An 11,611-nucleotide genomic window follows, 5' to 3' on the forward strand; every position below is an offset into this window, starting at 1 on the left:
AAGTTTTGTCTGATCTTTGGTGGGAATGAGTTTCACAACTGTTAACCAAGAAAGGACTCATTCCCACTAGGACGAGGCTGTGAATCAAAATTTCTCTGAAATGTTACCTTCAAGAATCAGTCTTCAGCTTATCTGAGGCTTTGCAAAGCAATGATTGGACAAGAGTCCAAATGGCACTAAGTGCCATAAGAAACCATAGCTTGTTGATATCTTGCACACAGGTCCCACATGGTTAACTGAAAAGCATATGCTGAACAATTATTTCAAAACAGTCCAAAACTTGTGGCTCTGCAGCTTCAGCCTCCAAGAAAGGGGGAAGGGGAGAGTTTCTAAGCTAGCCAAAGATAGCAGCAGGCCTTGCGAACTGTATGGGTAGCTGTGACATAGCTAGCTCCCCCCAGGATTGTTCTATTTTGACAGCCAGCAGACAAGTTCTCACAGCAATGCAGTCTTTCAATCTGCTTTTTGCTGACAACAATCTCTATACTGTTTAACCCTGTGGGGACTAACTTTGGTGAAAGAAACACCATTGACAGAGTTTGCTTCCATAAGATAGCAACTGGGAGGAGGTTGTGCTGGTGACTGCAGGTGAAATTACTGGGCTGTCAGATCCATTCTCTGAAAAAATGTGCAAAAGTAGAAAATCTCTGTTGCTGGCTGCCTCAGAAGGAGGGCCAAGGAAAGAATGGACATGGAGACCAAATTAAATCTCCTTGCTCTCCAAGCAGTCTCTGCCAGATCAGGACTGAGGGCATACAGTGGGCAGGGCAGAATGCCAAAGGGAATTTGCACTGCTGCTGTTTTCTGTTTTGACTGAATTTGCTTGGGACAGAAGAAGCCAAGTGCAGGACAGCAGTCCCCCACCCATGCCTTCAGCCCCTTCCACTAAAGTATAATGCATTAACTGGAAAGAAAACAGTGATTTGCCTGGTTCAGCTTGCCTATCGCCAGGGAGAAGAAATTAGTACATACATTCATCATTTGCAGGAAAGATCCTGCAAATTGCCCTGATCCACCCCTCTGCAGATGGCTGCTCTGGACAAAGTACTACCTTACCTGTCCTGAATTCCTGGTTTGTCATTTTCCTTCTATCTTCTACCTAGAGTCTCACAACTTCTGAAAGTTTTAAGATGCAAGTGCAACATTCTAGTAATGTGCAAAGCCCTGAAAACACCTCTTCCCCAAACTATTAATAACGATGCATATAGGAGGAGTTCATGGGGAGAACCAAGTAACAGGTGGTAGAGATAATATTACATTGGAAAAGAGCAGAGCTGATACTGCCCATGTGTTGGGAAGCTAATATCTCATATTCATTGTTGTGTGCTAGAATGCACTTGGAGCACATAGAAATGTCACACAGATGTCACACGCAACCTGCCAATCCAAGTTCAAGAGTTAGTTCATTGTACTAAACTCCCAGTGCCAAAATCAAGGGAGAATTGCAAACACTGCTTATGTTTCAAACTAATCAGCTTTTAACTCTTAGCTATTGTATAGATAATTTAAAGCACCATTGAACGAACAGGAACGTCTCTTTTCTCAGTCACTCTAGATCCTAAGTGCTATCAGTGATGTCAAGAAACCAACCCTGGTGTTTAGGGTTAGGCTTCTGGTGCACAACAGATCATCTGGTATATTCAGTGCTTAGTGCAGTAATGGCAGGTTCCTGCCTCAGGTTCTTCAAGCCTAAAGCCACATACAAACAAATCCAGTTTATTCAATTACTTGATTTTTTAAGTCTTTGTCACCTGCAAGCACCACTTCAATTCAGAACCTTTGAAAACTCAATCATATCTTTCACGTCCCAAAACACCCCTTCAGGTCTTTAACTCTACTTACCAAGTTTAAGAGTTATTATTGATTTGCTTTTGGATAATACTTTTATCCTAAAATCATGCTATAAATTCAACAGTGTATTTGTATAGCTCTTTGGACACCAACACCTCTTCAGACTTCCAACAATCTATTTGTATAGCTGTCCAGATCAGTCAGGCAGCAAAAAGAAAAAGCAACCTTGGATATACTGTTACAGAGGTATAAAAATGCAGATGGGCATAAAAATCTCAGCTGAAATACGGTTTTCTTCTGTTAAACTGCTGGATTTGTTGGGTTTTTTTAATTCACATTGCCTTATCTGTGGGTAGAGGGGTTGCACTACACACATCTACTGCAATACATCAAACGCCAGAAGTCCCATGATGCATGTAGCACAGTGCATGACAGGCACAGCTCACGTGCTTTGTTTAAGTGTAAGACTGCATTACCACAATATTTCAGACATGTTGAATGCAAAGTTTTGCAAAAAGTTTGGAGTTTTTTCTCAAAAAAGACCAAATTTTCTGGAGCAAAAGTGGGTGGGTTTTTGTGGTTTTTTTGTTTTGTTTTTTTTTAAACTGCTTTAATTATATTGCCTTAGAGATCCTAGCTGAAATCTTACCACAAGATTAATCAAAGTACTCATGTGAAACACAGCACAAGCCATAGAAGTGCCCTAATCCTTTCTCATCTAGAATATGGCATCAGGAATGGAGTTTTTATCCCCTACTGCTGTCTAAGTGTACTGGTGCAGAGCCACAGAACATCATATTCATGTTAGAATAAAAGTGTTTCAAATCCTCCTATGTATGTCACATGTCTTTATACAAGCCAAATTTCAGCGAGTTGATACCCTCTGAACAGCAGTCACCTCATGTGTGCCACAAAGACTCCAACTTCATGACAGCCCACCATGTAAATCCTTCAAAAGCTCAACTTACGTTGGTCTAACATTATGCACAGGCCACATTTATCCTTCTGATACTAAAAAAACAAACCACACAATCCCCAAACCCAACCCCACAAGCACTAAAGAACACGAACAGTTTTTATAAACAAAATCACAGTTGCACTAGATCACATTTCATTATGATTTCCCTCTCCTTAAGTCAATAAATCAAAAGTATTTTATTCTCTCCACCTAACATCTCCCTCTAAGCCCTTCTTTTTGGTTCCAGAAACTTCCAAAGTACTTCAGAGTAATACCACACAGGAGCCAGTGCTCTTTACCCAACTTGAAGAGTTTCCTGGGATCCCACATCAGAAAGCAGCTCCTGCTTTTCCAAGGACCATTCTTAGAAGCTATCCCCTCTTACTCTTTTTCCTTCCTTTTGTCACATCACACTTCTGTTTCGCTTTCCAAACAATTATTAGCACAGCAATCACTACCCAGGTTTTGTCAAAGGATACCCTTCTCAACAAGATGCTTTCTGTCTCTCTCAAGTATTTCTCTTCCACTTGGAACAGGCCTGGTCTTTTACTTTTTGTTTTCACCTTTGTTGTACTGTGGCAGAGGCTAAACCCATAAGGGGCCAGCTCAGTAGCACAGTCTGTGGCTACTAAAATTATGTGTCTCCAAGAATCACCAGCAACTAATACTCAAAGCACCAGACATTTGAAAAGCAGACTCCCAGCCAACATTCTCTAACTCAGTTCTGGAAAGGCTAAGGCTTGGGACAGCTGGGAAGTTGCATCTCCAGGCACTTAAGTTAACTCTTCCTTATCCTGAAAGCACCAGTGAAGAGGCTTTCTAGTGCCAGTTTGCACTAAGAGTATGAGATAGGAGAGCTCAATTCTCATCATCTCACTCCTTACTGGAGTTGAATTGTAAGTCATAAACTGAGGGTGACAGGCTCCAAATCTCATTACACATTCCCTCAGCCATCTAGTATTCAACTGCCCCAAGCTGCTATTATTTTTAATCTTGTAATACCTGTAATAATATTGATCGCCAGAACTACTTTGTTTGTACCCTGAAGCACAATAGCAGAGTTTTGCAAGTTCCAGCTAACTCACAAAAGTCTAAATTGAGTGAGCAGGCTTTTGCCAGGCTGATTTCTGCCAATTTACCAGAAGTCATTTCAGTAATATATTATCAGTATAATCCAGTTTCATTATATGTCTCTCATCTTTTGTCTGTCCTTGTGCCTGCAGTAAATACGCATCTGTAAATGCTTGGATAACACAAAATGCAGCTACTGAGACAGGAGAAGAGATGGAAAAATGTTGTCTCTGACTGAGAAGTTACTCAACACAGAGAATTGAACACAATGTGAAAGATACATCTTGCTCCAGGCCAGAATGGGTGCCTTATGGAGTCAGGGAAAGATCTCATTTACAGTTGTGGGCAGCTGTGCAGGCAACTTATTACAGTTGTGACTATAATAACTTCCCTGCACAGGGAAAATTTTGGGAGGTGGCAGTCTTCCAACAGTTAGTGAGGCCACCACTTTTAAAGTGGGAACTTCATAGCAAATGGTTACTCTACAAAGGGTCCTTCCCTTACCCAGAATTTGACAAGGAAGAAGGCATTAGCTGGCCCTCTTTCAAAGAGCTCCTTCAGGCCCCCTTTCTTCTCAGGGAACTTGTCATAGATCTGTCGGATATCCACTGCCTCGAGGTAGGGGTCATTGTAGGTGGGGCTTGACTGCCCAATGTGCACAAACAGGTGTTTGTTATACTGCAAGAAGAGGAAAAACATGAAATTAGGAAATCACTCAGTACATACTGAACATTCATGGTTCTTCACAGAAGACTGCTGGAAGTCACTGAGGATTTTATAGCACTTTCTAGAAGAGCAGAAATATTAGCAGAAGCGTTGCTGCTAATACCAGCTCACGCTGCTTTTTTCTTTTTGATCAATACATCCACGTTTCTTGCTGCTTCTGAAATATTCTTGTCGGAGTTTTTTCTTATATTCGCTCCTAAACCATTGCCTCATGATGCTGCTATATAGTCTGCAGTAACCTGAGACACAAAACGTTATCTGTCACAGGTTACCCAGCCAAACATCAATGCTCCTGTCCTATGAAAAGCTGCCCAAAATCCCACAGCAAGGTACAAGGCACATACTGTCATCTTTTCTGAACTTTCCTGTCTCAGACAGAGGAAATGTAGCTGGCATATCACCAGTGTACACTTCAAGATGCAGTATCACAAGGTTTAGTGACACTGCATCTTACTACTTCCGTTTTATGGATGACACCATGCAAACACATTAATGCAAATTCATCCCAGTCGCCCCCAAATTTAAGTTCCCAGCACAACAGAGAAATACGGGACTTCATGTGATCTTACCATCACCTGATTCTGCATCTATCCTCCCAGGCTGAACAGCGCAGCTAGAATAGACCGGGAGGGGCTGTACCACTGTGTGGTACAACCTCAGTGCCTTGAGGTATGTGAACATCCACGATCCTGGAAAGGTAGGCCAGAAGCACATGGCACAGAACTGGCTAGATCGCTATAGGCAGTTCTATCCTCTAAGAGAAGGATATCTTGTTTTTCCCAAAGACTGCTTTCTGTTCTCAGTAGAGCAATGAAGCAAGTATTTCCATACACATATAATAGTATAGCATATCCACGATAAACAGGAGCTACCTGAAGACCAAAAATTAATGAGGGGTGGAAGTCAGGCGTGTATCTTACTGTGTCTTGGTCTTGTTGTTGTTCCAAGAACGCAGAGAATTCTAACATCCAAAGTTTGGAGCTAGCAACCCTTCGTCCTTGCCAAGCTGGTGCTGATGGGGAAGGCGAGAGGCCAGTAGAAGACTCAAACCCTAAGCACACAGGATTTATATAACAAAATTTAGAAAGAGAAAGGTTGGCAATATCTTTCCAGTAGAGCACCTGTTGTCAAAGCTGGCTCGTTACATTTTCTTATGATTTCAGTGATGCAAAAATAACATTCACAAGGTCTTCACTTTACTTGTGTTCTAAACAGCTTGTCAGTGACCCTCTGCTAAGACAGCACTGTCAGAGCTGGCAATGTTAAAGACAACATACCCGATTTTGACACCAGAGAAAAACCATTAAGCAACTTTAAGAGGACCTAGATTGAGCCCTAAATGAGCAATGAAATAAAATGCTTTAGTGTCAGAATAAAGCATGACCATTAACTCAGCCATTAACTTCTCAAAATGGGGAAACTGAGAAGGAAAAGACATTTGTTGTTCCACTTAATGGCAATCTAGAAAGACAATCATGTTATGATGGAAAACAGTGTTCTAGTACATGCAGCATGGTGGAACAACAGTAGAGACATGTAAATCTTTATTTTCTGCTGAGCCAGGAGAAAAAGAAATCCCAAAACAACCAACCTAGCCCAGGAAAAAGTGTTTCGTTTTTCTAATAAACAAAATTAAACAGCTTGAGCTCTCTTGGTAAAAGCATAAGAACAGGTAATAAGGGGAGATAATATAAAAATCCATTTTGGCCTCACTGAAATGTTTCAATAGGTTAAAATATTTTTAATTAATTTTTAAACTTTAAGTGTTGGCTATTCTTGAAGTTGGAATTTCATTTCAAAGCAAGGAACTACATTTCCTTACCTACCTGGTAATGGTAATGGCGGCTGTACAGCATAAGGTTGTTGAGAAAAAGGTTTCACACTACAGAAGTACACAAAGAGAGATGGTTAACAAAAAAAGAAAACAAGCAATTCTTAGCTAACTGCTTACACAGATCATATCGAGTATTTCTCCTGAGAGAAGCAGCAGCATATGCATCTTTGGGGAATTATCTTTCCTTGTGGGCAAGAAAGGGTCATGGAGAAAGACTCAAAACCGGAAAGAGACCAGGACTGGACTGAGTAAGATTTCCCTGCAGGTGTTCAGCGGGCTCTCCCTACAGCCTTGTTATTCAGAGATCCTGTCAGCCTGTTAATACGCTGGTGCAAATTGATTTATCCTTTCTTTCCAACCACAAATAGATTTAAATTTCTGCAAGTGGATATACCTCAGGGCTGGGTGCCTCTCAGACTTTCATGCCCAGGTTCAGAGATGTTCAACACCCGTAAGTGAACCCAGCTTTCAAGACAGTTCAGCTCCATTTTAACAACACTGTAAGAAAAATCAGGATCTGGAGACATCATCTGACATCAGAGATGGTAGATACTTCAGACTTCTTAAAGAACCTCTCACATTATGCTTCCTCATTCACTTTCAAGCTAAAAGCATAAAATCTACTTTTTATTTCTCCTAGGATGGTTTACATTCTTTTACTAGACGTTTTTCCCCACAAGATATCTTAGTATCTGTTGCCTGATGCCTCCACAAGCATTAGCAATGGCACCACAAGACAGCAGGAACACATAGCTTGTGTGAAGAACATAAACCCTTCCAGCTGCTTGTCCTTAAGTTAGCTTTTATTACTCCTCTTGGGTTATGTGATAAAAAGTGTTTCTCTACACAAAGAGGCACAGAAGAACTATGGCAGTCCTGAATAATACTCTGACACAACTACACCCAGGGCCATCAGTGGTGAAGGATCAGCCCATGGAAGGGTCATCTCCACACTGGGAGAGGGGAGCCCCAGTAATGCAGTCAGAGAAACAGAGCCGTGCCCAGGCCCCTTCCAGGGCTGCCAAAGGAGAGCCATTAGCTCCATTGTCCAGGTGTGAAGCCAAATTAGTGAACCAGCCTGGGAGGCTTACAAACCAGTCACTACAAACTCAGGAGGTCATTGCCTAGATGCTACGGGACACCCTAGTGAATGCAAGGGAAGAGCACTTTGGGATTGCACAAGATTTCTTATGGGGATGTTTATGGCTGCTTGAGTCATGGAACATATTAAAGAGGTGTAATTCGTGTTACAAGTACCATATGAAGACACAAGATTTTATCTATTTGAGATTCTCTCATGTTTCTCAGAGGCATCCCCGACCATGGCACGGGGGTTGGAACTAGATGATCTTAAGGTCCTTTCCAACCCAAACCATTCTATGACTATGGGCCTTAAGTCTCAGATCCACAGTCAGGAAATCTGTCTTAGCATTTTATAAATCTTGTAATCGCTAATTGGTGTTCCTCAGGAAGCACAGAGAAAGCAGAAGCATCTGCTTTGGATGTTCATATGAAGGAATACTCACTCTTGGGAAGATCCAGCTTGGCTTGGCAAAGCTCCTTGCCAAAACTGCAAGAGAACAACATACAGGCAAAAGTCACCACTCTTAGGACATGTTGTGGTCTAACCCCACCTGGCAACTAAGTACCACACAGCCACTCACTCACTCCCCTTCCCCTCAGCAGGATGGAGAGGAGAATCAGAAAAAAAGGTAAAGATCTTGAGTTAAAGTAAGAACAATTTAATTAAACTAAAGTAGTGAAGTACAATATAATACTAATAATGAAAAGGGAAATAATGAAAAGAAAGTGCGAAAACAAACAAACAAACAAAAACCAAACTCACACAAAAACCAAATCACAACAGGAAAAAAAAAGCACAAAACCAAACCAAAACAAAAAACCCCAAACAAACAATAATGCTGCACCACGCAACTGCTCACCAGCCACTGACCCATACCCAGCCAGTCCCTGAGCAGTGATCAGTCCCTTCTGGGTGACTGCCCCCAGTTTCTATCCTGGGCATGACATGCTGTGGTATGGAATAGCCCTTTGGCCAGTTTGGGTCAGGTGTCCTGCCTCTGCTTCCTCCCCGATTCCTGTGCCCCTCCTCACTGGCAGAGCATGAGACTGAAAAGTCCTTGATCGGAGTAAGAATCACTTAGGAACAACTAAAAACATCGGTGTGTTATCAGCATTGTTCTCAGACTAAAGCCAAAACACAGCACTGCACCCGCTACTAGGAAGAAAATTAACTCCATACCAAGACAGGACAGAAATTAAAAGCAAGGCTTGCTTCTTTCTCAGGAAAGAAACTGCAAGCTCATGGAGTTTGAAAAACTGTGACTGAATTTTATCTCTTTTTTCTACATTCTCAGTTTCATTCTTGTGGAGGTGCTGATTGATTGGTCATAGTTTTCTTTCTATGCACTACTATTAGTGACATACAAGCAACTGAACCAATAGCAGTTTTAATGTTAAACACTATGTATGCACCTTGCTCCTCTGTCTTCAAAGCTTTAATGATGCTCATCACCCTCTTGGAGGGACCATTTTCCCCAGGAGAGCTCCACACAAGTATTCTGGCAGAAATCAGTGCTTAGCAAGAGTTCATTAGGCCCAACTCATAGGTTAGGGGATGGTAACGGGCCTCGTCTATTAAGGATTTTATGTAAGGGTCATCAATTTGCGATCTAAGCACTCGGGAGGAGCTTACTTGAGAAAGGGTCAGGATGGCTCAAATGGTTTTACTCCAACAAGATCCTGGATTAAGAAAGTGATGCAGATACTTGAAGATATTTCAGGCAGCTGAAAACCCAAAGAATCTGATTGTTCTTCCAGTTGTGTCATTAAAAAAAAAAAAAAAAAAAAAAAAAAAAAAAAAAAAGGTATCTAGTGAAACTCCATTCAGTGGGAGCAAAGAATCAGACCCAAAATGTTGAAGCCACGTGGCAGATTTTTGTCATGTGCTTTGTGGCCTGTTCTTTCTGATGTTCTCAGGATTTTCATGAGCAGATCCCAGCATCCTTTCAACTACTCAAGCATCTTCAGCCGAACTCTGCTGGAGACACTGATTCACTCACCCCAGAAACAGCAGGGTAGGCAGGTCGTGGGAGACCAGGCAAGGCCATTTTACTATGGAAGGCAGTTGCAGAGATAATCTGGGCAGATGACATTGTAGCCATACTCTGCATGGCCTTATCTTTAGCTGCCTGATCCTATGGGCAAGAGTAGAAAGAGAAAGAAAATTATTATAATGACAAACAAGTTGCCTGGTCCGACGCTGAATAACCATGATCCTCGTCAGCTTCTTTGCAGGGAACAAGCACTTGGGCAGCAGGCTCACCAATAACTGTCCTAAGAACCAAGTCTCACCCATTACTATAGCTTCAGATGTGATTAATCACCCTTTCTGAAATGCTGGGATCACTGGTTTAGAGACTGCTAAACATTTATCTGTTCTGTCCGAACTGTTTTGTTAAGATGAAATGTTTTGCTAAGGAAAGTACAACCCTAGTTCACTCTTGTTTTTTAATAATTGGTAAGAATACTCAAAGGGAAAGTCTCTTGCTTATTAAAAAAACCCCTCTAAAAAACAAATTCACAAAAGGAGTGTGTCATCATCACTGCAAACAGACTACCTCAATTTGGGACTGCATTAGTCTCAGGTAGAGTTGATCATTTTATTCCCACCCCTGGGCAAACAGGAAATTTTAACATTCTCCCAAGGCACATGTGCAAGGACATTCCATCTTGTAGTTGGACTGTTGTAACAGGGCTGTGGAACTCCACACATTTTTACAGGTAATGGTGGCACAGCGACTAAGTGATATGATGTATGTTTAAAACAAACAGCATTCTTAATTTCTTCTTCCAAGGAATAAATACACCAACGGAAGTGCTTCCCCACATTCTCCCTTTCCTCCTGCATCCCCTACAATTATCTTCATCCTCCAAACATTCCAGATTTATCTGTCACATTATAACCATACTGGCGATGCCACTGATGAATTCATGGCTTGGAGAAACTGCTGAAAGAGGTAAGCTCTTGCTGTCTTCAGGGATTCTCACCCCCACTTGCGTTCATTGAACCACAGTAAGTTCTCACCCTTGGCTCTCCATTCTCTCTAACCCCTCTACTTTCTGTAAGGTTTCCTAAAGTTCAGAGCCCAGGGATTCCGATGTGTCTAACACCGAAACATCTGGAGGAAGCATAACAAAAGCTCATGAATAAATGACAATGTTTAAGTGGAATGATCAGTAGGCAAAACTTACGTATCTTCTTTTCCAAAGAGTCTGTGACTCCTGTTAGTACTATTCAAGTGAATGGAAGGAAAACATTTTAATTGCTGAGAAAGTGCCCCAGATTCTTCAAAGGTATGAGAAAGCTTTTCCAGAATCCAGTTTAAATGACGTTTTAGAGAATAATTTAAGGATTGCTTACAACATTTTTAAGGTAAGGATTCTTTTTGGTTTTGTTTTTTTTTTTCCTTGACATTGCCATTTTCTTGCAGTTGCCATTGCAGAAAAAGATTATTTTGTTTCTCCCCTTACTTTCTCGCTGGAAAAATCATGTTTGTCTACCTGAGTTTATACAAGAGTTTCTGGGGAAGAAGCATTCACCTGTGGAAGTATAAAAGTAAACAAAACCCAAACAAACCCAACAACAATTAAGAAGGGAAAAGATTATCTATTAACCCCATGTGTTTCTGTTTTGTTTAAATGCCTGACAGACTGCTGGAAACCACGTTTTTGTAAAAGACATCTTTCACGTTCAGCTAAGAGTTCTATATTCGTTTGTAGGTGTTTCCAGCACAAACAAACAAACAGAAAAAGGTAACAAAAAAACTTTTATCAAGCATTTGCAATGTTTGCATTTTATTTTTCTCAAAATGCATAATAATGATAATGATAACAGTACCACCACCACGTCCCTCTTTTTCCTTAGTACATGTGTTATGTGTTGGCCACCCAGGACATAGAAAACTACTGACTTCTGGTAATGCACTTTTCTCCAAGCTTTACCCTACTTTCCCACCTGTACCTGTTATAGGCACACACATCTGTTTGAGAAGATATCCCAATTTGTGTGAAAACAGTAGTGTTATGATGACTGATCTGAAAAGTCAGCATGTAGCTGCTCTGATCTCTACGATATAAATATGAAAACATATACTTGCTATGGAAAATGAACAGTGGCAGTAGAACACACAGCTATCAGCAGGAACCCG

At 41.2% G+C, this 11,611-nt stretch overlaps 1 protein-coding gene across 1 annotated transcript in view; it reads right to left on the bottom strand.

The window, feature by feature from the left end:
- The window catches only part of TEAD4 (TEA domain family member 4), a 55,128-nt gene that overhangs the window by 10,185 nt on the left and 33,332 nt on the right, over positions 1 to 11,611 (bottom strand). The window contains exons 5-9 of the mRNA XM_010015508.1: positions 9,464 to 9,598; positions 7,907 to 7,950; positions 6,373 to 6,428; positions 5,467 to 5,597; positions 4,325 to 4,498 (exon numbers count right to left, since the gene is read on the bottom strand). Coding sequence (XP_010013810.1) covers positions 4,325 to 4,498; positions 5,467 to 5,597; positions 6,373 to 6,428; positions 7,907 to 7,950; positions 9,464 to 9,598 — 540 coding nt within the window. The remainder of the gene's footprint in view (positions 1 to 4,324; positions 4,499 to 5,466; positions 5,598 to 6,372; positions 6,429 to 7,906; positions 7,951 to 9,463; positions 9,599 to 11,611) is intronic.

The sequence above is a fragment of the Nestor notabilis genome, unplaced genomic scaffold, assembly GCF_000696875.1.
Source record: "Nestor notabilis isolate BGI_N333 unplaced genomic scaffold, ASM69687v1 scaffold10605, whole genome shotgun sequence".
In the NCBI taxonomy this organism is placed as follows: Eukaryota; Metazoa; Chordata; class Aves; order Psittaciformes; family Psittacidae; genus Nestor; species Nestor notabilis.